Below are 22,821 nucleotides of genomic sequence, written 5' to 3' on the forward strand. Positions count from 1 at the left end.
AAATAATTACACAGTTGGGTGAGAAATCGCGAGACGAAACTTTCGAACCTAATTAGTCTATAATTAGACACTAATTATCAAATACAAACGAAAATGCTACGGTACCCAAAACCCAAAAATTTTTGGATCTAAACGGGGCCTAAGCCCTTGTTTAGTTCCACCCTAACTTCCAAAAAGTTGATACAGTACCTATCACATTGAATATTTGCGGCCCGTGCATGGAGCATTAAATGTAGACGAAAAGAAAAACTAATTGCACAGTTTGGTGAGAAATTGCGAGACGAACGTTTTGAGCCTAATTAGTCCATGTTTGAACACTATTTACCAAATAAAAACGAACGTGCTACAGTAGCCCCAAAATCCAAATTTCTCCAACTAAACAAGGGCTAAGTACGTATATGTTCTCGTTCACGGCCTCGTTTAGAGTGGGGTTAGAAATCAGTATTTGATATTGTAGCATTTTCGTTTGTATTTGATAATTATTGTTTAATTATGGTCTAACTAGGCTCAAAAGATTCGTCTAGTAATTTACAATCAAACTGTGTAATTAATTGTTTTTTTATCTACATTTAATACGTTATGCATGTGTCAAAGATTTGAGAGGACAGAGAGAGTGAAAAAACTTACGATGTAAGCAAGGCCCACATCAGGGAACTTGAAATACTTGGAGCCAGCTAATCGAGGCACCGTATGCTCACTCGAACAAGCTCTACCCAAATCTGAAATGTCCATGGAATCCGTTGCCGTCGTGGCGGTGCCGTTCCCGGCGCAGGGCCACCTCAACGGCATGCTGCACATGTCGCTGCTGCTCGCGTCCCGGGGGCTCGCCGTGCACTACGCGGCGCCGGGGCCGCACGTCCGCCAGGCGCGCGCGCGCGTGCACGGCTGGGGGGACGACGCCCTCCGCCGCATAGAGTTCCACGAGCTCGACGTCCTCGCGTACGCCACCCCCGCCGCCGGACCCGGCCGCGGCCTCGCCGTTCCCGACCCACCTCATGCCGATGGGCGAGGCCTTCGTCGCGGGCGCGCGCGCCCCGGTCGCCACCCTCCTCGCGAGGCTCTCCGCGCGCCACCGCCGCGTGGTCGTCCTGTACGATCGCCTCAGCTCCTTCGCGGCGCCCGAGGCGGCGCGGATCCCCAACGGCGAAGCGTTCTGCCTGCAGTGCGTGGCCTCGTCCTTCGACGCCGCGTGGACGGACGCCGGGCAGCGGCTCCTGCGCGCGCGCGGCCTCGACGCCACTCACCCCGTCGCCTGCATGCCGAGGGAGTTCGTCGAGTATATTGTCGGGACGCAGGAGGACGGCCAGAGTCCGGCTTTCGCCGGGGTAGTGGCGAACACGTGCCGCGCGATCGAGAGCGAGTTCATCGACTTGGTGGCCGGGGACCCTGCGTACCGAGGGAAGAGGGTCTTCGCCGTCGGGCCGATGAACCCACTGCTCGACGTGACCGCGCCGGCAGCGGGACAGAGCGCGCGGCACGAGTGCCTGGACTGGCTCGACAAGCAACCGCCGGCGTCGGTGCTGTACGTGTCGTTCGGCACGACGTCGTCGCTGCTGGCGGAGCAGATCGCGGAGCTCGCCGCGGCGCTGCGCGACAGCAAGCAGCGGTTCATCTGGGTTCTGCGGGACGCTGATCGCGGCGTGGTGCACGAGGAGGAAGCCGCGGAGAGTAGGCACGCCAAGTTCCTGTCCGAGTTCACCGAGGAAACTCGAGGCATCGGCCTGGTGATCACCGGGTGGGCGCCGCAGCTGGAGATCCTGGCGCACAGCGCCACGGCAGCGTTCATGAGCCACTGCGGCTGGAACTCGACCATGGAGAGCCTGAGCCACGGGAAGCCGATGCTCGCCTGGCCCATGCACTCCGACCAGCCGCTGGTGGCGGAGCTCGTGTGCAAGTGCCTCAAGGTCGGGATCCTGGTGAGGCCATGGGAGCAACACGGTGCTGTGACACCTGCGGAAGCCATCCGGGAGGTGATCGAGAAGGTGATGGCACGCGACGAAGGTTTGGCGGTGCGGGAGAGGGCCAAGCAGCTCATGGAGTCCATTCGCGCCTCCGTGGCCGAGGGCGGGTCCTCGCGCAAGGACCTTGACGACTTCGTTGCTTACATAGCAAGATGAAAGGCGTATTTCACTATTGCTAGTTTCATTTGAGTTCTCGTGGTGAATCGATATGGCATAAGACTGTCTCCAACCAAGTACCCAAACCGTGACCCATACCTATTTTACGTCGTGCACAGTGTTTTTACCGGGGAAAATCGCTCTCCAACAGAGTAGCCAAAAGCAGTAGGCATTTTGCGTTCGACGATAGACGGTACCCAAACTTGCGTCCTCTCTCCTTGCCTTTGCGTCTCCTCCACGTAGGCGGGGCACACCACCACGACGGAGCCGGGGCGAGGTAAGCAGAAAGAGAAGGGGAAGAGAGAGAGGGGAAGAGGAAGACAGAGAAAGAGCAGGGAGAGAGAGAGACGTGGAAGAGATGGCAGGGGAAGAGGGAAGAAGAGAAGTGAAGGGGAAGAGGAGAAGGTGGAAGAGATGGACGGGGCGAGGTCCATGCACGAGCCGCGACGAGGTCGAGCTCGCCGGGGCCGAGAGGTCGTCGCCCGAGCCGAGGTCCGCCGTCCGACCGCGCCGGGGCCCGAGCGCGCCGGAGGTCGAGCTCGCCGGGGAGCGAGGTCCGCCGTCGACCGCGCCGAGTCCGGGTCGCAGGCGCGGCTCCGCCGGGCTCGAGCTCTGCCTTGCCGCGACCTCCGCCGGGGCGACCTCCGACGGGGGCGCGAGCTCGCCCGGCACGGCTCTGCCGTGCGCGAGCGCGAGCTCCTTCCCCGCCGATGGCTGAGCTCCGCCGGGCGCGGGCTTCGCTAAGCGCGGGCGGGAGCTCCGGATCGACGGGAGAGGGACGGCCGGGGAAGAAGAAGAAGGGACGGAGCGCCGGATCCGGCCGGGAGATGGGTCGGCCGGGGAAAGAGAAGAAGGGGCGGAGCGCCGGGGACAGAAGATGCGTTTGACGGTTGGAGAAGGCCAAGTTTTGGGTGTCCTCTCCTTTTTACTGTCCGTGACCCAAACCGCTGAATGGGTCTTCGTGCTGTTGGAGATAGCCTAAGAGAGTGCGAATAGTATTGCCTTGTAAGAGTAACTTAGCTTTGCAAAATCATTATTAATGTAAATAAAACGCCATATTGGAAAAAAAATGAACTGTAATATGCTAATAGCGGCTCCAAAATTTGTATTACTATGTTCTGGGCTCACTATAAAAACTTCAAAATGGCGGAACTAGGTTGAGTATCGAGTCAGATTCACTGTAAAGGCCCCGTTCGCTTCGCTGGAAAAAAAAAACCGAAACACTATTTTGACTAATTTGTTGTGAGAGAAAAACGCTGTTTCGACTGAAAAAATAAGCTGAAAAAGATAGATTATAAGAGAAACGAACAGGGCCAAAAACTTTAAAATGGCGGAGCCGGAATTGGGTGGAGTGTCTGCTATTTAATCGGCCACACCGGAGAAAAATCTTCAAAGTGATGGAACTAGGTCGGAGTGTCCACTATTTAACGGAACTAACGTCAGGGCCATACCAGAGAAAAACATAGCCTGTTACATTATTTATAGAATAGGTTTTTCATACCATGAATACATTACATTTGAGAAACAACCATTTCTTGAGAGAGTATATAGAGAGAAAAACTTATGTACAGGCCTGAAAGTTCTTTTTAAAGGACGGCAAGAGTTTTGCCACTGTTATTATTAGACGGAGTGAAAAAAGGGGGAAAACAGAGTACAAAGACAAAAACCACTGAAATTGGAAAACTCGCTACTTGAAAGTTTATGATGAAAATTTCTGTAAAACCGTGGTATTGAAATAGACAAAAAAAAAAGGATCTAGTAACAAAAACCCTTCAGTTCAATGCATCATGCATGATTAAAGGAGAGGTCTACAACCTAGATTTTGCATCCAATGGTTAAAAATTTGACAGATATTAGGGAAGAAATCTATTGACAGATAAATAACAATTCCTATCCAATGGTTAAAAAATAACACATTTTCGGGTTAGGAAATTGCAGGCTAGTTACACGAAAATGGGGCAACGAACTGATACAGCATTGGAATTCATTCGAAGGGAATATACAAGTACAGAGTGCATGCAAGGAAAATAGAACAGGTACTGCAACCTCTCAAATACGGAGCACTACTTTATTAATACAACATTATTATATATTTTAGCGCTCAGAGCAATGCTCATACATGTTGTTATACAGTTTTCCAGCCAGATATTGTTTAAGAGCTCCCAAGCAGCTTCTTGATATCCTTCTGCAGAGATTATAGAAAAACATTACAATGATATCACAATAGCATACTAGTTAAGCGCTTTCAGCAAATGTGAATTGTGGTGCAGAAAGTTTACCTCAATGCTCAGAGGTGAAGTGGTTGGAGCATAGCGATCCACAACACGTCCCTCCTTGTCAACCAAGAATTTGGAAAAGTTCCACTTGATGCTGTCGCCGAAAAGGCCACCCTTGCTAGATTTCAGAAACTTGTAGATGGGCGCAGCATTGTTACCATTGACATCGACCTGGCAAGCAATAAGCTATAGAAGTCAGTACTACTCCATAACAGACCATTCTACATGGGTCTGGGTCTCTTAGGATCATCACACATCACTGATATCATCACATCATCCTGCTAAGTTAGATAACTGTATCTTTGCATTGAGACAGCTATATACTACTCCTAAGTTCTATGCATTGCTCTGGTTGAGGAGAAACAGCTAGAAGACTAGAGCTTTACCTTGTCGAAGATGGGGTACTCAGCCTTGAACCGTGTGCAGGCAAACTGCACAATCTCCTCATTAGTACCAGGCTCCTGCCCACCAAACTGGTTGCATGGGAAAGCCAGGATTTCAAAGCCTGCATAGATCACAAATTGGCAATTGTACTTACCAATTAGCATCCCCAACAACCAGAATTGTTTAAATCGACGAACAACCGATAGCTGGATAAAATAATCCACTAATGCATATGGCCATGAGAACAGATAAGCATTACAACACTAAGAATATACAAAAGCAATGGATTAAGGATACACCTTGGTCCTTGTACTTCTCATAGAGCTGGGCCAGCTCGGTGTAGTTGGAGTTGGTTAAGCCACTGAAATAATCCGTCACAGTGCAGCAATTAGCAGTGTACAGAATAATGTTTTCTATACAGTGCAAACAAAAGATGTCTACATCTGACAGTGAAATAAGTAAGCACAGATAAAACCAACATTTTATATCAAGTAGGAACAAATGGTTCCAGGTAGTAGAGGAAATGAACCACCTCATATTGATGCAATCTTGCAATGGACCAAACAATGACAATAGTAAGAAGGTTAGGAAGACGCGAGGTTCTGCAGCTAATTTTCATACCACTGGGATGCGACGTTAACGATGAGAAGAACCTTCCCCTTGAAGGTGCTGAGGTCAACGTCTTTGCCGCTCGCATCCTGCACACGAGCAGCAAGCAAAAAGCAATCATTAGACTCCCTCTGGCCTCTGCAAAATCAGAGGCTGCGGCATCTACTCTTCAAGAATTCGGCAAAACAGCTAGCTAATGGTTAGCAAATTCAGTAATTTTGCAAGGCAATTAAACGGATCGACAGCAAAATTTACACTAAGTTCCGCGCGAATCAGGAACCACTGAAATCCGGAGGCACAGCACAACGGAATCGGGCTTGCGGCTCCGAGGCACGCTAAGCAAGCGCTCCATGCGAAATATCACGGGGTCCTATGATCCTATCGCCTCTGGAATCTACGCACACGAACGTTTTTGGGGTTGGGAGGGCGACGAGGGGAACGGGACTGACCTTGACGGTGAAGTCGTGGACGGAGGCGGCGGACGACGCGGCGGCCATGCTGGGGCGAACGGCGGGCGGTGGCGGCGAACTAGCGGGGTTCGGGAGGAGAGAGCAGCTGTTAGGCGGTAGCGTGTAGACGAAGCTGATAGACGGGAGAGAGCAAAAGCGGCGGGGCCGAGGATGTGGGCCGAGACGACGAGACGTCACCGGCGGGTTGATTTATACGGCCAGGCCCATGGGGGGTTGGGTGTTGGATCGGATGACGGGGGCCGTGACAGTTGAGACAGACGAAGTGTGAACGCCCCTACGGCATCGTGGGGTCCACGCGGGGTTCGGAGGGGAGAGCTCGTCGGCCAGGAGCCCGCCGCGTCGGCGTGTGAACGGTCGGCTGTACGTACCCCTACCCTCCGATGGCGATGGGTACCGCCGGTTCGAAGAACGTTACTTCACGGCGGCTGCGGGCCTGGGCTGAGACGGGCGGTGCTCACTCGCTGGGCCGTGGGCCTTCTTCATGTTTCCGCTCCCCGCAGCCCGCGTATGGTTGGAACTAGTGTGAAACGCGCGGCCGAAAAAGTCTCGGCAGCTTCTGGAAGCACGCGCCCGGGCCCTTGGGCCTGCGAGTGAAGGACCGTGTGCGGCCGGCCATGCTAGTGCGCGGTGGCCGTCAAGGCACGTCGATTCGTGAGACGCTGAAGCTGGCGGGCGCGCATGTCCGTCCGGTTGCCAGCATCTCGAATCGAAGAAAAAAAAAAGCTCTGATTTGTATTTGGACGCGTTTCCACAATCTGAGTTTCTGCTGGAACTCGCGCGGCACGCGGCACGCGTGACAAATGTACTGTAGCTGGTGAGTTTTAGGCCAGCAGCGTCTTACGGCTGATTGCAGAAAAAAAAAAAAACTGTTGCCGCCCGGACGCCGATCGGATGCCGATCCGTCGTACGGTGGCTCGGGCCGAATCATTTCTCCCCGCGCGCTTGCACTATGCGTCCGTGCTAGCACGCCGCCTACACACGCCTGCTTTTCGCGCGCCCACGCGGGGTCGGCCTGGCTTCCCAGTAACACTTACAAGTTTTCGTTTACTTGTCATCGAAATTTTACTGTAGCATCTTTGACTATACATTTTTCTACGAAAGATTTTTAGATACATCAAGTTTTCACATATATGGTTCTTTATTGAACATACTTCATTAGTGTTATATATATTGAAGTATCTAAGATTTTTTAGAAGAAAAAACAGATGATCAAATTTGCTACAGTAAAAAGTTGCTGACAAGTAAATACAAACGGAGGGAAGTACCACATACGTTTGAAAGATGGATAAAACACTTAAAAATCATTACAAACATACGCAATATCTAGATAAAATATTTACACCATATATACGACATCCAGATAAATACACTTACAATATACGTGTACAACTATTACAACATATGTAACATCCGATCTATTTTTGCAACATCTGTATGAAACACTTGCAAAATACCTTTAAAACATCCAAAACATTTGAAATTCACACTTGCAACATATCCCGGTGCGGCCTCCTCCGTCGTCTACATCGGGGCGCCGTAGACGTAGTAGGAGGCGAGGCCGGAGGGCTTCCACGCCAGGGCAAGCAGCGGAGCAGGAGCAGCGGGGCGGGCGCGTGCAGCAAGAGCAGCGACAGGAGCAGCATGGCGGGCGGCGGAGCAAGAGCAGGAGCAGGAGCAGACGAGGCGCACAACGGGAGCAACGAAAGCGACGAACGCGGCCGATTTTTTTATATTTTAGCCCTTTTTTAAAAGTTTATCATAAATAGACCCCTGACGGAAAGAATTCAAAAAATGAACCCTTAGCTCGGCGCCATCGATATTGACGCCGAGCTAACCGTCTCGGCGCCAGCGTCTCTGGCGTCGAGCTAGGTTGACGCTAGAGACGCTGGTGTCGAGCTCGGCGCCATAGACGCTGGCGTCGAGCTCAGCTCCCTGTACGAGATGTGAAACTAGGAAAGCGGAAGAGATGTGTCGTGAAACATGGGCCACGTTTAGTTCCACCAACTTTGTTTCTCTAAAGTTTGCACAGTGCAAGATTCTCCATCACATCACATCAAATCTTTGACACATGCATGGAGTATTAAATGTAGGTAAAAAATAACTAATTATACAGTTTGGTTGTACTTTGCGAAACGAACATTTTAAGTCTAATTAATCAACGGTTGGACAATTATTACTAAATACAAATAAAACGATACAGTACTGCTACCGTGCACGTTGCTTTTGATGTACAAGGTGGCAACTAAACACGCCCACGGAGTACTGCCTCTGCACCCAAGGAGGATGAAGGTTTGGGCAACCAAACACTTGCAACTAAACGCCGCCTAAACGAGACCTCAAAAGGAATGGCCGAGTAGCTACGCCGTCCAAGTCATGGGTGAATGGGTGATGGATGCTGCCTCGCTCCCAGTCCCAGGCTGCTCTGTACGTACTCGACGTGCGCACGTACGGCGGGAGATGGAGATGGTGACACGCACGTCAGGGACGTAGCCAGCGGTGGGGTTACCCGTCCCGAGCACGTGAAGTTTTTCTAAATCTTCTCTTCAAATTTTATACATACATGTATTAGATAGAAGAGGCTTAGATTAAAAAAATAAAAAAATATCTATTCTTTTTTTCAGCTTTTCCTAAATTTTTTTTCTAGCTTCGTCACTAACGCACGTAGTACTGACATTAGGAGTACAAGTACATACAGTGATACTACAGGGGAGTACGGTACGGTCCAGTAAAAGAGAGGGCATGCATGCAGCACTTGGTAGAAATTAGCTGTTATTATCTATTGCCTAGCATTAGGAGTACTAATAGTTTATATACAACTTCAAATTACTGTCGAACCAGTAGCAGTTAGATCTAAACAGCCCAGCGGTCAGGTAATAAAAGGGAATCTATCATTAGTTTCTCTCTGTATGGTAACCGGTAAGTACCACTGTGTCGAACTGTCGATGATAGGAAAGCTCACAAAGTAGTACCCCTGCAGGATCAAAAACATTTTTTAGAAGGACTAGTGCATGACTGCTGTGCTGCTGAGCCTGCCTACCGCGCGCGCACTAGTGCACTGCTGCATGACGTGCAGTACATGTACTAGTACGTGACAGGGACACGACGTGACGAGGGAGGGGCAGTCCCTTCGCCCACCTACACGACCTAGTGACAGTCTGCTGCTCTGCTCTGCCTGCCGTAGACCTGTGGCTCAGCGTTTCAAAGTGCCTGAGCCCCGCACGCCGTCCCGCTCGTCCATCGCTGCCCACTCCGTCGCCCACGTCTCTGATGAGTTGCGCCCACCAGTGCCAAAAAGATTTTCGTACATCTCTGGTCGCTGTGCCTGGAGCCGGGACCTGTTACACGACGGCCACAACGTTGCGCCATCAGAGCATCCGCAGTGTGCGGTTCTAGAGGCTGGTTCCATACATTAATTGCGAGCATAGGATCTGATTCGATACACTGTGTACCCGGTTCTAAGAAGAAGTTGGTGCTATGCATCGAACCCGCTCCCATTCTCTTCTCTCTCTTGCGCATGGGAAGTTTAGACGGAGGAAAGGAGGGAATGGGCAGAAGGTAATGATTGGTGGCCCCATTATGCATGTAGACCCGGTTCTACACATTGCAAGCCAAATATTAGACACCATCAAATCATCGTGGGACGCACCCAAAAGGACTACCGCATCCGTACACTGCGGACGCTCTCAGAAACTCTCGTACATGGAGCTGAGGTCGGCGCCAGTATGTCCAGCGTGTCGGCGCTAGCATCTCCGATGCCGACGTAAGAGTCCATATTCTAAATTTTTTCTGTTAGGATTTTATTTATAAAAAACTTAAAAAAAAGTTAAAATGTAAAAAAATTCGGTGAACGCGGGAGGTCTATTGACTGGTACGCAGATCCAGGAAGAGGCGTCCAGACGGGACAGGTGCCATGTGCTGGAAAATGATTCGAATTCTAACGTGGGTCCCGTGGAGACGCTGCAGTTCGGATTATGTTTATTAGCGGATTTGTTTCCGCTTTGACTACAGTCGGTCCATTCTATAAATATATCTTGTAAGTCGTACGAGAAGAGTTGAGACGACTCATTGTATTCTCATACCTTTGGTAAACTCTTCTCATACAGTGAAGATCGCCGGTTGACGTCCGTAATTTTTTTCGCAAGGGTTTTTCATGTAAAAATCTATATATCGTGTTTGATCTTTATTTGCATTGTTTGCTAACACCTGCACACAACATTTTTGCAAAAAAAAAAAGGTGTTTTATTGGTAGCACCATGATTTTGTACGAGAGCAGCGAATGCATGGCCGCGCCTTCATTTCAGGTTGACGCTGCAACAACCAGAAAAGCAAGTTGTTGTGGTGCCATCGGGCACCGGACGCGTCGTGTGGGTCATGCAATGGAAGGGACCGCGCGGTTGGTCGTAGCCTCGTAGGTCATGATCGGATCATCGGCGGTGGAGGTTTTTTTTTTTTAAGTCACTCAACTTTTTCAGGGTTATGGTGTGCTGAGTGCCTGGGTCTGGGCTAAACCTAAAACGCATCTTTTACTGCTACCATTGGGAGCCACTCAGCGGCGCGCATTGCCATCTTATCATGATTTTCTTTCCGTTGTAAGTGCGTTTGTCACTTTGTTATGTGTTAACGGTTTGGTTAGGTAACTAACATTGGCCACAGAGGAAAACTACTGTCCAAAAACAATGTACCGGTGGGATTCTGTTCGCTTGAACTTATAAGCCACCTTATCAGCTAGAATCTATAATATTTTTCTCTCACAACAAATCAACTTCAGTCGACTTTAATACTAGCAGTCCAGTGGAGCAATAGCGTGTCAACTTGTTGGTGATTAAAGTTTGAAGACAATATAGCATCAATCCCTGCCACGCTCGTGCTAGTCACGTGAGATTAATGGAAAAATATTCAGATTCCATTTTCCTCAGCCTCAGATCATAAACAGTACAGTGCTATAAGTCCTCTTTTCAGGAGAGGGGGGGGGGGGGGGGGGGGGACGGTATAGATCGATACAACAATGCAGATCACAAGTAGTTACACCATCATTTCACTTAGCATCGCCGTATACTTGTAGCACATATGTATAGCTTGTTTCAGCGATTCTTTTTTAGAGTTTTGTTTCAGCGATTGTTAGCAGCCAACCTTCTCATTCCAGCAGCAGCAGTGCCAGTGATATAGTATGTGATATCTACAGAGTAATTTGTTTTGGCAAATGATATGCCCGTCTTCCAGCTGTGTCATCAACTGCCAAAAATCTTTGGAGCCTTGTAGTACCTCAACAGCAGGGACCAGCAGACGACACTGACTGACGAAGCTGCCATCGCAGCACCGGCAACCCACGGCGGCAAGCGAAACCCAGTGGACGGGAAGAGCACCCCTGCAGCAATCGGTATGCCGATGACGTTGTACCCGAGCGCCCAGACGTAGTTCATGCGTATGCGGAAGAAGGTTTTCCTGGACAGATCGATGGCGGTGATCACATCCTCCAGGTTGCTCTTCATGAGGACAATGTCGGCAGCTTCGATGGCAACATCCGTTCCTGCGCCGATTGCCAGCCCCACGTCAGCCGAGACAAGCGCTGGGGAGTCGTTGATTCCATCACCAACCATCGCCACGGTTCTTCCAGACAGCTGCAAGAATTTGGGTCAGAATAAGTCACATAACTGGATAAAAGCACTTTGAAAGTGACAAAACAAAACACGAAATTGGTCACCTGAAGTTCCTTCACCCTCTCAGCCTTCTGCTCTGGTTTCGCTTCGGCAATAATCTTTTCAATGCCAACCTCTTTGCCGATAGCATTAGCTGTCCCCCAGTTGTCACCAGTCACCATTATACTCTCCACATTCATGGACTTGAGGTATGATATCACTTCATGGGCATTTGGTTTTATCGGATCAGATACAGAGATTATGCCCACAATTTCTTGGTCGATCGCCTACAATAATCCCTGTCCTTGCCTTCTCCTCTTCTTCCATGAGAATTTCCGAAGCTTCCAAGGGGATATCAATGCCAGAAGACAACATAAAGCTCTTGTTGCCCACAATGACACTCCTGTCACTAATCTCCACCTTGACACCTTGCCCAGTTACTGAAATGAATTCCCTTAGCTTCAGGCCAAATGTGGTTTTCTTCTGGATGCAACTTTTTCGCATGCTCCACTATTGCTTTTGCCATGGGGTGCTCACTGTTGACCTAAACGAGATAAGAATCCATGGAATCTCAAAAGGATAGACTATTTTTTTTAATATGGAAATATTAAGGAAAAAAAAGATGATGACAAACATAAGAGTTGTACAACATACTTCTGCTGCAGCAGCATAGTCATAGAATTCACGCAAGACCATGTTTTTAAGAAGCTTTGTGTCAACAACAACAGGCTTCCCAATAGTTAGCGTCCCTGTCTTGTCAAAAACGATGCAGTCGACCTATGAAGTATCATGAGATAATTTAGCATTTCTGAACAATTCAATGACCTTTTTTTGAACTTGCACGTCCTCACAGTAAATGAGATTATTCCATACCTTCTGTGCACTCTCCAGAGCTTGCCCACCCTTGATCAGAACACCATGTGAAGCACCAACTCCAGTTGCAACCATCACAGCAGTTGGAGTAGCCAGCCCAAGGGCGCAAGGACAGGCGATCACCATAACTGATATCCCAAACTGGAGAGCGAGCTGAAAGCTATCCATGGATTGTGGTATCCATGAGTGAGGGTAGCTATGGAGCCTCCCCGCGACGAACCATGCGAGCCAAGTAAGCATTGAAAGAAGAATCACCTGAAAGCATGGAGCTGATTGCTCAGCATTTTTCCATAAAATTAGACTGTAGATTGGATCAGATACAATACAATTGACCTTACCAGGGGAACAAAGACTCTAGATATATGATCAGCAAACTTCTGGACAGGAGCTTTTGCCATTTGCGCTGACTCAACTAGCCTTACAATCTGTGCCAGTGCACCCTCTGATCCCACAAATGTAGCCCGGACATGGAGCACTCCATTCTCATTCACTGTCCCTCCAATTACAGTGTCACCCTTTCTCTTTGCTACTGGTCGCGATTCTCCAGTAATCATGCTTTCATTCACATGGCTCTGGCCCCAAATAACAAATCCATCAGAAGCAACTTTTCCACCTGGGACTACTTTGATCACATCGTTTTTCTGAATTAGCCTGCTGTCAATCTCCTTCTCTCCTACCACATTTCCTTCATTGTCATACATTAAAAGTGTTGCAGTTTCCGGTGCAAGATCCATCAGCTTGGCGATAGCCTCAGAGGTTTTTCCTTTTGCCAAGATCTCAAGGTACTTTCCAAGAAGGATAAATGATATGAGCATGGAACTAGTCTCAAAAAAATCAGTTGACATGTAATTCTCAGAGGTAGCTGCTCGAAGAACTGAGTAAATTGAGTAGAAGTAAGCCGTGTTTGTCCCTAGAGCAATAAGGACATCCATGTTCGGTGAGCCACGGCACATTGCCTTGTAAGCACCAACATAAAATTTGCCACCGATAACAAATTGGACCGGTGTTGACAAAATCCACCGAAATAGTTCACCGATGCTCATCATGTTGATAACTTTTTTTTCCAGCCCATCCTTCAGCCAAGGGATATACATGAACACCATGGAGGTGAGAAAAACTGGAATGGTGAATATTAAGCTCCACATGAAAGACTGCCTGTATTGTTTGATTTCCCCATATCTATGTTGGTCCCTTCCATCTGCTTCCGGATATATTGATGCATTGACATTACCAAATGTGGCTGACTTGATGACTTCAATGAGGTCTCGGGGACCTGTCTGGTCAGGCTTGTATGAGATGGTGACCTTGTGTAGCTCAGAGTTGAATTTAATGTTTTCCACACCAGGAAGGGCCTCTACAGAGCTTTTCAATATCATTATCAACCTCTCGTCGAGAACACCATCCATTTTGAGGTCTATCCTGCTCTGGTCTTCTCCTGTGGTCACTAGTATCGCTTCAAAGCCAGTTTGTTCCACTGCTTGGATTAGCTGGCTAGCAGAAATAATCCTGCGATCATAACGGATCTCAGCCTCTTCAGTAGCCAGTGCAACTGAAGCTCTTTGAACTCCAGGAGAAGCTTGCAAGGCAAATTCAACTGTGCTTGTGCAATACTTGCAGGCCATTCCTTTTATATGTAGCCTGCATAGTAGAATGTTCTTTTCCTTGACCTCCTCATCAATCAATTTAGCTTCGAAACCGACATCCTCAATGGCTTCATTAATTTTGTTCTCCTGTCCAAAAGGTTTACATAATCACAATCTCCTGGAAACAAGTATTAAAATGATGGCTCATACTCTATAAAAACATGGCAAAAAAACATTAAACAATTTAAAATTTAAACAGGTTTCTATTAACTTTTGATCAATATACACAATAACAAAGTGATCAGAGAATTTCAGTGTATATACTGCGAATATATTGTTTGGATCAACTGAAAAAAGTGTAAACTTGGGTGTTGAATAATCCAAACGTACTGCACAAATACAATTCTCCTTGTGTGTGTAAAGGGCAACATGCCAAAATGGGGTATTCACAAGCAGACCTGTCACCTGCTCATGGTCAACGGAAAAATAATAATTTAGGTATATTTATGCATCTACACCATATACCAATCTTCTCCCAAGGTTCAAGTTAGTTCTTGTTGGGCTGGGATTTTCAGGCCTGTACCAGGCATGTTTTGTGAATTGGTTTATTCAGAAGACAGTTTAAGAATGGATGTCGTTCATTTTAAATATATTGGTTTTTATATGTTTTTTAAAATCAATGCCTGTTCGCTGGTTGGGGCTGGTGCTGGTTTGGGCTGGCTGGTGCTGGTTTTTTGTGAGAGGAAAACACTGTTGGCTGGTTGGTTTGGGCTGGCTGAAACCAACAAGCGAACAGGCCGAAATTTTGTAATTAATCATCAAGCATTGAATTGTCTTTAGTTTCCAGGAACCTAACAATTTTACAAAAAGGGTATCCCTTTTCCGATTCACAATTATTGAAAGGTGCCATTCGAAAAGGAGGCACTATCCAAGGAAGGAAGTGCGCAAATACTAGATCAGGCACAAATATAAGTCCAAGCTATAAGGAGAAAAGTTTCTGCTCTAAGTGGGTTCATGACAGGGATACCAAATATAGCTTTGTGCTATACCTGAAGTCAAAACCAAACGAGGGTCATGTACCTATATTTGTGAAGAAAAGACTTTCTTCTTACATAATATTACTCCATTCTTTTTTTCTTTCTATTTTGCATCCTATGGAATCTGTCGCATGAAACATTCTAAAATTTGGCCACCACAATAGATGAAAACTGCATTGCTATTTTCTAGTTAAAAATATTTTCATACTCAAAACGTCAAATAAAACAGAATGGAGGAAGCACTTCAGTTTCTTGTTCACTATATTTAATTGTCTATAGATCTAAGTGTGCCAGCGTAGGTATTAATGATTGAAGTTACAAGATGATGAACGAATTGGCACCATCATATCGTAAAGATTATAAAATAGTTTTTCAAGAAGCAACCACTAGGTTGAAATGTGAGATGAAAGTTTTTGTGGTCCTACAGGGGCAACCGCATGATGAGTCTCCCATGATGCAACTAGAGTAGGGCACTTATGCTTCATGAAAATGACTTCCATTAATAAAAAAAATCCATAAAACAGAAAAAAAACTTTCATTCTAATGAATTTGAAAATGCTAGTGAAAAGAGAAGTGTCGTGCCTTCCAAGTTGGCAGATCTTTTCCAAAAAAGTTACCAAAATGATGGCAGACAAGATTGAAATTTTGCATCCCTAATGCACCACAGATGAAAGGAAGTAATTATGAGATGGGAAGCGTAAGTGTCAAATTATTCTTGAATAACTCAATTTTACTTCCAACTAAACAGTTCAATAACCAATTGGGTGCATGGTGGTATTTAGAGGAATACCAAGCTAACAGATCAACAAATTGAAACTTACAAACAGAATGCAGGGTGGAACCGAATAAGAGGCATAAATTCAACAAGGGAAAATCAATAATACGCATCAAGCAACTGATCTAATGTCTGCACAGAAGCATATTAGGTAGGTCTTCAATTCTAGTTTCTAACTTTCTATCCAGGAGTGCATTTGTAGCTGAAAACTTGCCAGCAATATGCAGAAAGCCAGGAACCGTGAACCACCATCGTTCTTCCTTTTCTAAAGGATAGTCAGCAGTTCAACATCAGAAGCAAAGCTGTCTACCTGTAGCCTTCTAAACTGAAAGGAAGCAAATAAATGCAAAAGAAGGAGAAAGCACTCTTTTTCAAGGTCCATTCCATATCAATTATTTCAATTAAGGCCTCGCGAATTATTTCTCGAGTGTCAACATTTTGCCATAACCATTTTGTTTTCTTGTCAGAGAGATCTCATGGGTGATCCGATTGCAAATGTCTCGAGAAGTCGAGATAGACCACGACGCCCACGTCAGCAGGTTGTAATTGGGAAAACTCTGCCCAAATGCACATAAGTAATGTTTCTTCGTAAAAAAACGTTTCAATCTAGAGCTCTGCATTTTTTTTCAGAATTGCTATCTTGTGCCCGGTTGTTTCATCCGGCTCCGGCACCCGGATTTCTGGCCGTGCGATCGCAGGCAGGCGTGGGGACCGATGGCATTGCAGTCTTGCAGAGGGAGAAGGGCAACCACATGCAGCCGCGCGTCAGGAGGCAGGCGTGGGGACCGGTTTAGCTTGCAGAGAGAGAGAGAGGGGAAGGGCGTGGGGCCCATGCGCATGCGCGTCAGTAGGCAGGCGGCGCATGCAGCCGCTGTAGAGGAAACACAAAAGTTATCGCTATAGAGGAAACGCAAAAGGCCGATAAAGATGCTAACAAACAGCAGCATGTTCGGATGCGACTGAAACAATCGATCGTGGATTATTACTGCTGTCTGATTTAGTATAAGAGAAAAATACTGTTCTAGCTGAAAATTTACGATCGTTTACGACCAAATGAATAGGGCGTAGGCCACACCCAGAAGCCTATGCTGGTACTTTTTTTCTTTTGTTGTTATTTTGTAATTTTCTTTTCATTTTGTCTAATTTTGTTTTTAGTTTATCTTTGTTAATTCAGTTTTATTTATTGCTTGTCGATTTCAGTTTCATTATTTCAGTTTTTTTTTATTTTCAGTTATTTGAGTTTGTTTTCTTCTTTTTTCAGTTTTCAGTCAATTTTTTTATTTCTTAGTTTCAGTTTTTAGTCAAAAATTTTTAATTTTTTTTTATTTTATATAAGATAGTGTAAGTGAAACATTTAGGCTCCGTTCGGCTTACCCCATATTCAGCTTATTCGGCTTGTTTTTTCAGCCGGAACAGTGTTTTTCTCTCACAATAATTCAGTCAGAACAGTGTTTTTCAGCCAGTTTCAGCTAAGATTCAGCAAGCCGAACGGGGTTAGTTGCTGCCCTTTAATAAATGTGGTCAGATTTAGTAACTTTCAGTTGTCAGATTGATTGCCGATGTGTTTATTTGCCTGTAGTTTTGTTTGATCGTTGGATCTACATCATAGGGTTTGAAATTCGTTTGTTTTTGTTTGTTCCAACGGTCGTTTCTGGGTCCCGGTAGAATCCGGTTGTTTTTTTATTTCTTAGTTTCAGTTTTCAGTCAATTTTTTTTTAATGTTAGTGTAAGCGAAACATTTAGTTGCTACCTTTTAATAAATGTGGTCAGATTTAGTAACTTTCAGTCGTCAGATTGATTACCGATGTGTTTATTTGGCTGTAGTTTTGTTTGACCGTTGGATCTAGAAAAAATCTAAAAAGGCAGATGCTCCCTCTCCATCAAGAGTAATGAACAGCGGTCCTGCCACCACGCCGCAGAACAGGAGCCCGTGTGGAACCTTGGATTTCTGGTGTAACAGCGGTGAAAGGTATAAAAATATTACGGCCGCATAACATAGGGGCCTACGCTAAGGTGGGCCAAAATATGGACACCCGAAGGGCCCGGCGCGCACAATCCTATCCTATCTGAGCCACATCATAGGGTTTGAAATTCATTTGTTTTTGTTTGCTCCAACAGTCGTTTCTGGGTCCTGTAGAATCCGGTTGTTGTTTTTTTTCTCTGCCAACAACCGACTCTTTGGAGGACATAAAACAACCGACTATTACGTAGGCAGACTCTTTTTTTTACATTAAAAAACACAAACAAAATTCACCAAGTACACGGACACGGAGCTCACCGAGACAAAGGCTGGGCAGAAGACGACCTGCGCGCGGCCCCAGAGGACGTCGACGGCGGCGTCGTGGATGCCCGGGAGCCGCTTCACGGCCTTCTCCACCGACCCCGCGCACGCGGCGTAGGTCATCCCGGACACGGAGAACACCGCCACCTTCTCCTCCTCCTCCTGATCCCCCGTACCGACCGCGGCCTCCAGGTCCCCGTCTCCTCCGCCGCCAGCAACCGCCACTCCCTTCGGGCGCCGCAGCATTGACGGGTACCGCGGGCGCAGGGAGAGGCGGTGGCTCATCTCTGAGCCGCCGCCGCCGTGGAAGCAGGAGACGAGCAGAGCTCGAGTAGTCGCCACCATTGCCGTGCCACCACTCCACTCGTCAAGCGCGCTGGGGGTTGGCTGGGCATTCCGTGTGATTTGGTTTGAACCGCGCCGGCATTTATAGAAAGCGGCGAAGAGCCCAGCGTAAGCAGGCGGATTGTGTGCGAGAAAACAGCGAAGTGCATGAGTTTCTTCCGTGTCCAGCTGATGAGCGTAGCGTAGCAGCATAATTGCTCTGTGTCATTTCTGTTAAGGCAACCGAAAAAGTGCAGCTGACTCATAGTCCACCGTTGTGGAGTGTAGTAGGCAGCGCTGGCTCGCACGAAAGTTGAACGAATTAGTGATAACTGATAGGTGAATTATTCCTACATTTTCAAGGCATTGCCTGTAACTGTCATGCGATCTAGATCAAGTAAGGAACGGGTCTAATTAAAGAAATATATCTGCAAGGCAGAGCTGTTCAAATAAAAAAACGAGAAGAGAACTCAATTTTGAAAGGATGGTTGGCTTTATGACAATCCTTTTTACGGTCTGTTAGCGCCCTGCTCGTTTAGTTTATAAGCGGTACTTTTTCAACTAATGAACAGTGTTTTTCTCTCATAATAAATCAGCCAATGGTATTTTCAGTTATGGCTTATCAGCTAAGCTAACAGAGCAGGTTCTAGAACTATCAATATATATGAACAAAGGAACCATCTGTTAAAAAAAGGAATATTGTGTTCTTGCCCCTACTTTGATATTTAATTGTGATTTTACCCTTATTTTTACCATCGTTGTGATTTTACCCCTGTTTTGTAACTACTAAGGCTCAATATATCCCTACTTTTAACTTTGTTAGTTGTTTCCAGAATAAAAAAAATTAAAAAACAACAAAACACTTCATAATAAGACCAAAGGACAATAATACCCCTTATCCAATCATACCTTCCCCAATTCTCCATTCTCTCTACCGTATCCTCTCTACCTCTCCCGTTCTTCTCTGAAACCGAAGGCACGGAAGCTGTTGGGCGGATCTCGCGGCTGGGCGACGAGGGCACGGAAGCTGCTGGGCGGGTCGTAGCGCCGCGTGAGGAGGGCACGGGCGCGGCCCCGAGTGGCCAGAGCGGGGCGCGTCGCGGGCGGCCAGGCGCCCCGTGCGGCGTGGGCGGCCGGGCGGTGCGGGAGTGGACAGGGCCCAACGTGGTCGGGCGGCAGGCGCCCCGAGCGGGCAGGCCTCCAGGCGCTACGCCACGTGAGGAGAGGAGCAGTGACCCCGACGAGATAGATTTATGCGACGTTGGTGAAGAGACTAGGTAAGATTTGGAGCTCATGTGATTTAGTATGTAGAAAAATTAGTATCAATCTATAGGAAGAATGAGTTTATATTTGTAGAGCGATTTAGCTAACTGTGTATTCGGTGATGTGATTTGTCGGCCAAATCACATAGATATGAGCCTTGTTGTTAGAGTTCTGTCATTTTTCAGTTTGCCTGATGGGGGACCAAAATCATGGCAACAGGGTAGAACCTTGCCTACTCAAGTTGTTGACATGCATAGCTTTGACCTACTGTAGCTAGTTAATTTCATAGCTGAGCACTACATGTGGGGTTCAAAATAGTACATAAGTTTGTGATGTGCATTGGATGAAATTTCTAGAGGACCTTCTATTAAGATTAAAACTGATGAGCAGTTGCTTGAGTGGTTTGAACTCAATAAAGATAAGGGAAAGGTATACATTAATGCCTAAATTAATGATTTTGAGGGTCCATTGCGATTTTCACCAACAAAACGTAGGTGTCACCCTTCTATAAGGAATAGAGTGCCCACCAATGAGACGAACACTGCTGAGAGAGCCACATCCACAAACAAAAAAGAGAGAGCCACAAAAAAAGAGAGAGCCACCAAATCCAAAGCAAAAGACGCACATCATGATGAGGGTGTAGGAGTTGATGAGGAGGGCATATATTCTGATACTGATTCACTTGTGGCAGCAAGTGATAGCAGCTATGATAGTTGTACGGCTGAAGTAACTGTGAACAAATTCAGGTACGCAATCAACTTAGGACAAAAAACATGTAGTTGTAGGGCTTGGCAAGTAACTGGACAGCCCTGCACCCATGCTTTAGCTTTCATTTCTAAGATTAGTAGAGAGGTATGAATGGATGACTTTGTGCATGAATACTTCTCTGTTGATCGATTAAAAAAGGCATATGCATATTCTTTCAATCCAATGACATCCAAGGATAATTGGCCACATGTTGATTTGGGCTATAAAATCAAGAAGCCTAAACTAAGAAGGAAACTAGAAAGACCAAGAAATTCTACGATCAAGTCCTATGATGAGGCCACCACCAGTAAGAAAAGGAGACCATGTTCTGAATGTAATGAACTAGGCCATATAGCGAAGCATTGCCAAGGAGGTCCAACTGCTAGTCAAAAGAGGAATCGCTCATCTTCTCAAAATGAATCATCTTCACAAGAAATGTGAGTCATGCTCATTTGTATTTCAAAAGAGGATTTCGTTAGTGTCTGTTGCCTGCCATATTTAAATGACTGCTCAAAAGATGATACAGTTGTAGTTGTAGTTGCTTTTATCAGTTTTATCACCATATTGCCTGCCATGTAACCCAGCGAAATACCCAACAGTTTACACTTTGAATAAGTTTTAGTCTTTCAAAAGAAAGATATAACAGTTGTTGATAGTTTGTTTTATTCATTACAACTGTAGATTTTTATTCAATTGCAAGTATTTCTTGAATTTAAATCAATAATAGAAGTAGCAACTGAAACCAGCCCAGCAGGCATCAGCAACTTGTGGATGTGCCATCACATTTTGCATTATGACTGCTTCTGTATTTCACCCTCTTACCTCTCAATATTAGACTACTAGTTAGTCGGTCTTGTTTGCATAGCAGTAGAGCCAGCAGTCTACTATCGTAGCACCCTCTTAAATGTTGATGGTTTACCTTGTCATATCTTTAGGTTGTTTCTGTGTCATTTGTAACTTGTGCTTGTTTTGATGTTTCAGTGTTTTACAAAGTTTCATAGTAGAGAATTTCTATTAGAAAGTTATTATTGTTCAAAAATTCTTATTTAGTCAACTTGTTTACTGAACCATTTTTCTCCATTCATGTGAAGTGCAAGTGCAACTGCAAGTGCAAGAGGAAGAGGAAGGGGAAGGGGAAGAGGAAGTGCAAGAGTAGGACCTAGAACAGAAGGAGTAGAAGGGGCTGGAATAGAAGGAAGAGGAAGAACGCAATAGCCCCTAAAAAATACAATTCTAGAATAAAGAGAGTAAACCAATCCTAAAGCTAAATGATGTATAAAGAGTATGCTATTTATATGATGTAGTCATGGTATATAATCATTACGCAAGCACATACAAGCGTGCAAAAAAATTATTGTCGTGTGGCCATGAGAGGAGTCTGTGAGAAGGCATGGATAAGCTGTCGTGTGGTTTGTTTTTTTAATAAATATAAGTGGACCCCATATAGAAGCTGACACGCTATCTTAGGTAGCGTTTGGTTGGGAGACAAGGTAGGATGGGATGAACCCAATCTAGTTTTCAGGGATGAGATGGTTCCTACTATCTGTTTGGTTGAGGCGTTGGGAGGTCCCCGTTTTTTTGTTTGGTTAGAGGGATAGGATGAATAGAATTTTAACACCGTCATCTACAGTTATACGACCCCACATGTCAGCGGTGGGCCCCACTAGCCAACCCTATCTTCTTTCTCTTCCTCTTCTACTGCTGGCCCGCCCCACGTGCCATCACGCCTGCTCCTGCCCCTTGCGCCACCGCTGCCCCTGCATCGAAGACCCACGCCCACTCAGCTAGATCTCACTGGTCGCCCTTACGCCCGAAGCCTTGAGCGCTCAACATCGCGCCTCCGTCGCCGTGCGGGAACTCTGCCGCCATGCCCCATGCTCCAACACCAGACCTTGCGCTATGATGGATCTAGGTCCTAGCGCCACCTGTGCCTCCCAACGGTCGTCCATGCTTTCCTATCTGAGCAGACAGGAGCTCAAGTAAGAAGTGAGCGTGGCTGAGAGTTCGAGGAGGAAGAAGGCATGGCTGGGAGCTCGAGGAAGAAGGCCGATGAAGAAGAAGATGGTGAGATGAAGAAGAGACGGTGGTGGTTGGGGACAACCCATCCCCTTGATTTTGAGGGACGAGGGATGACCCGAATCTGAGTGAATATTCGCCTTGGTGACGGACCCATCCCTCGTCACTTACGAACCAAACACCAGTAAGAATGGGTTCGCCCCATCCCGTTGAAAGGTCTTAAATGGCTAGAGGGGGGTGAATAGCCTCTAAAAATTTTCTACAATAACACTAAGACAAATGGTTAGACAACTAAATGGCGAAGCAAATGTTGCGCTAGCTCTACAAGGGTTTTAAATCATTTATCCACAAGTCTAGTATACTATGATCTCTATGTATCAAATAATGGCTATGCCACTACTTTACACTAGGTGAGCAAGCTAGCAAAACT

At 46.5% G+C, this 22,821-nt stretch overlaps 2 protein-coding genes and 1 pseudogene across 2 annotated transcripts; 1 reads left to right on the top strand and 2 right to left on the bottom strand.

The window, feature by feature from the left end:
* The first annotated feature begins 648 nt into the window (after window positions 1-648).
* On the top strand, window positions 649-2,239 carry LOC136493946 (putative cis-zeatin O-glucosyltransferase; annotated as a pseudogene).
* Window positions 2,240-4,071: 1,832 nt separating this feature from the next.
* LOC136493382 (probable phospholipid hydroperoxide glutathione peroxidase 6, mitochondrial) lies at window positions 4,072-6,031 on the bottom strand. The gene is made up of 6 exons (XM_066489462.1): window positions 5,836-6,031; window positions 5,399-5,475; window positions 5,077-5,138; window positions 4,780-4,898; window positions 4,397-4,564; window positions 4,072-4,302 (listed from the first exon to the last, which is right to left on the bottom strand). Exons 1-6 carry the CDS (start codon window positions 5,881-5,883, stop codon window positions 4,270-4,272), a joined length of 507 nt encoding a protein of 168 aa, XP_066345559.1. The 5' UTR covers window positions 5,884-6,031; the 3' UTR covers window positions 4,072-4,269.
* Window positions 6,032-10,840: 4,809 nt separating this feature from the next.
* On the bottom strand, window positions 10,841-18,590 carry LOC136493383 (copper-transporting ATPase HMA5-like). Its single transcript, XM_066489463.1, is given in 8 exon segments — window positions 10,841-11,474; window positions 11,558-11,779; window positions 11,781-11,945; window positions 11,947-12,036; window positions 12,147-12,269; window positions 12,366-12,620; window positions 12,704-14,095; window positions 18,039-18,590. Coding segments are annotated over 8 exon segments (3,177 nt in total). The 5' UTR covers window positions 18,579-18,590; the 3' UTR covers window positions 10,841-11,084.
* Between the last annotated feature and the right edge of the window lie 4,231 nt (window positions 18,591-22,821).

The sequence above is a fragment of the Miscanthus floridulus genome, chromosome 11 (genome assembly GCF_019320115.1).
Source record: "Miscanthus floridulus cultivar M001 chromosome 11, ASM1932011v1, whole genome shotgun sequence".
Classification (NCBI taxonomy): domain Eukaryota; kingdom Viridiplantae; phylum Streptophyta; class Magnoliopsida; order Poales; family Poaceae; genus Miscanthus; species Miscanthus floridulus.

What these genes read in the sequence shown, in the direction of transcription:
- LOC136493382 (XM_066489462.1), bottom strand. Translation starts at nt 5,883, where the DNA reads ATGGCCGCCGCGTCGTCCGCCGCCTCCGTCCACGACTTCACCGTCAAG. An exon ending in TGAGAAGTACAAGGACCAAG is followed by an intron (nt 4,899 to 5,076) that starts GTGTATCCTTAA and finishes TGATCTATGCAG; the next exon opens with GCTTTGAAATCCTGGCTTTC. An exon ending in AGTACCCCATCTTCGACAAG is followed by an intron (nt 4,565 to 4,779) that starts GTAAAGCTCTAG and finishes ATTGCTTGCCAG; the next exon opens with GTCGATGTCAATGGTAACAA.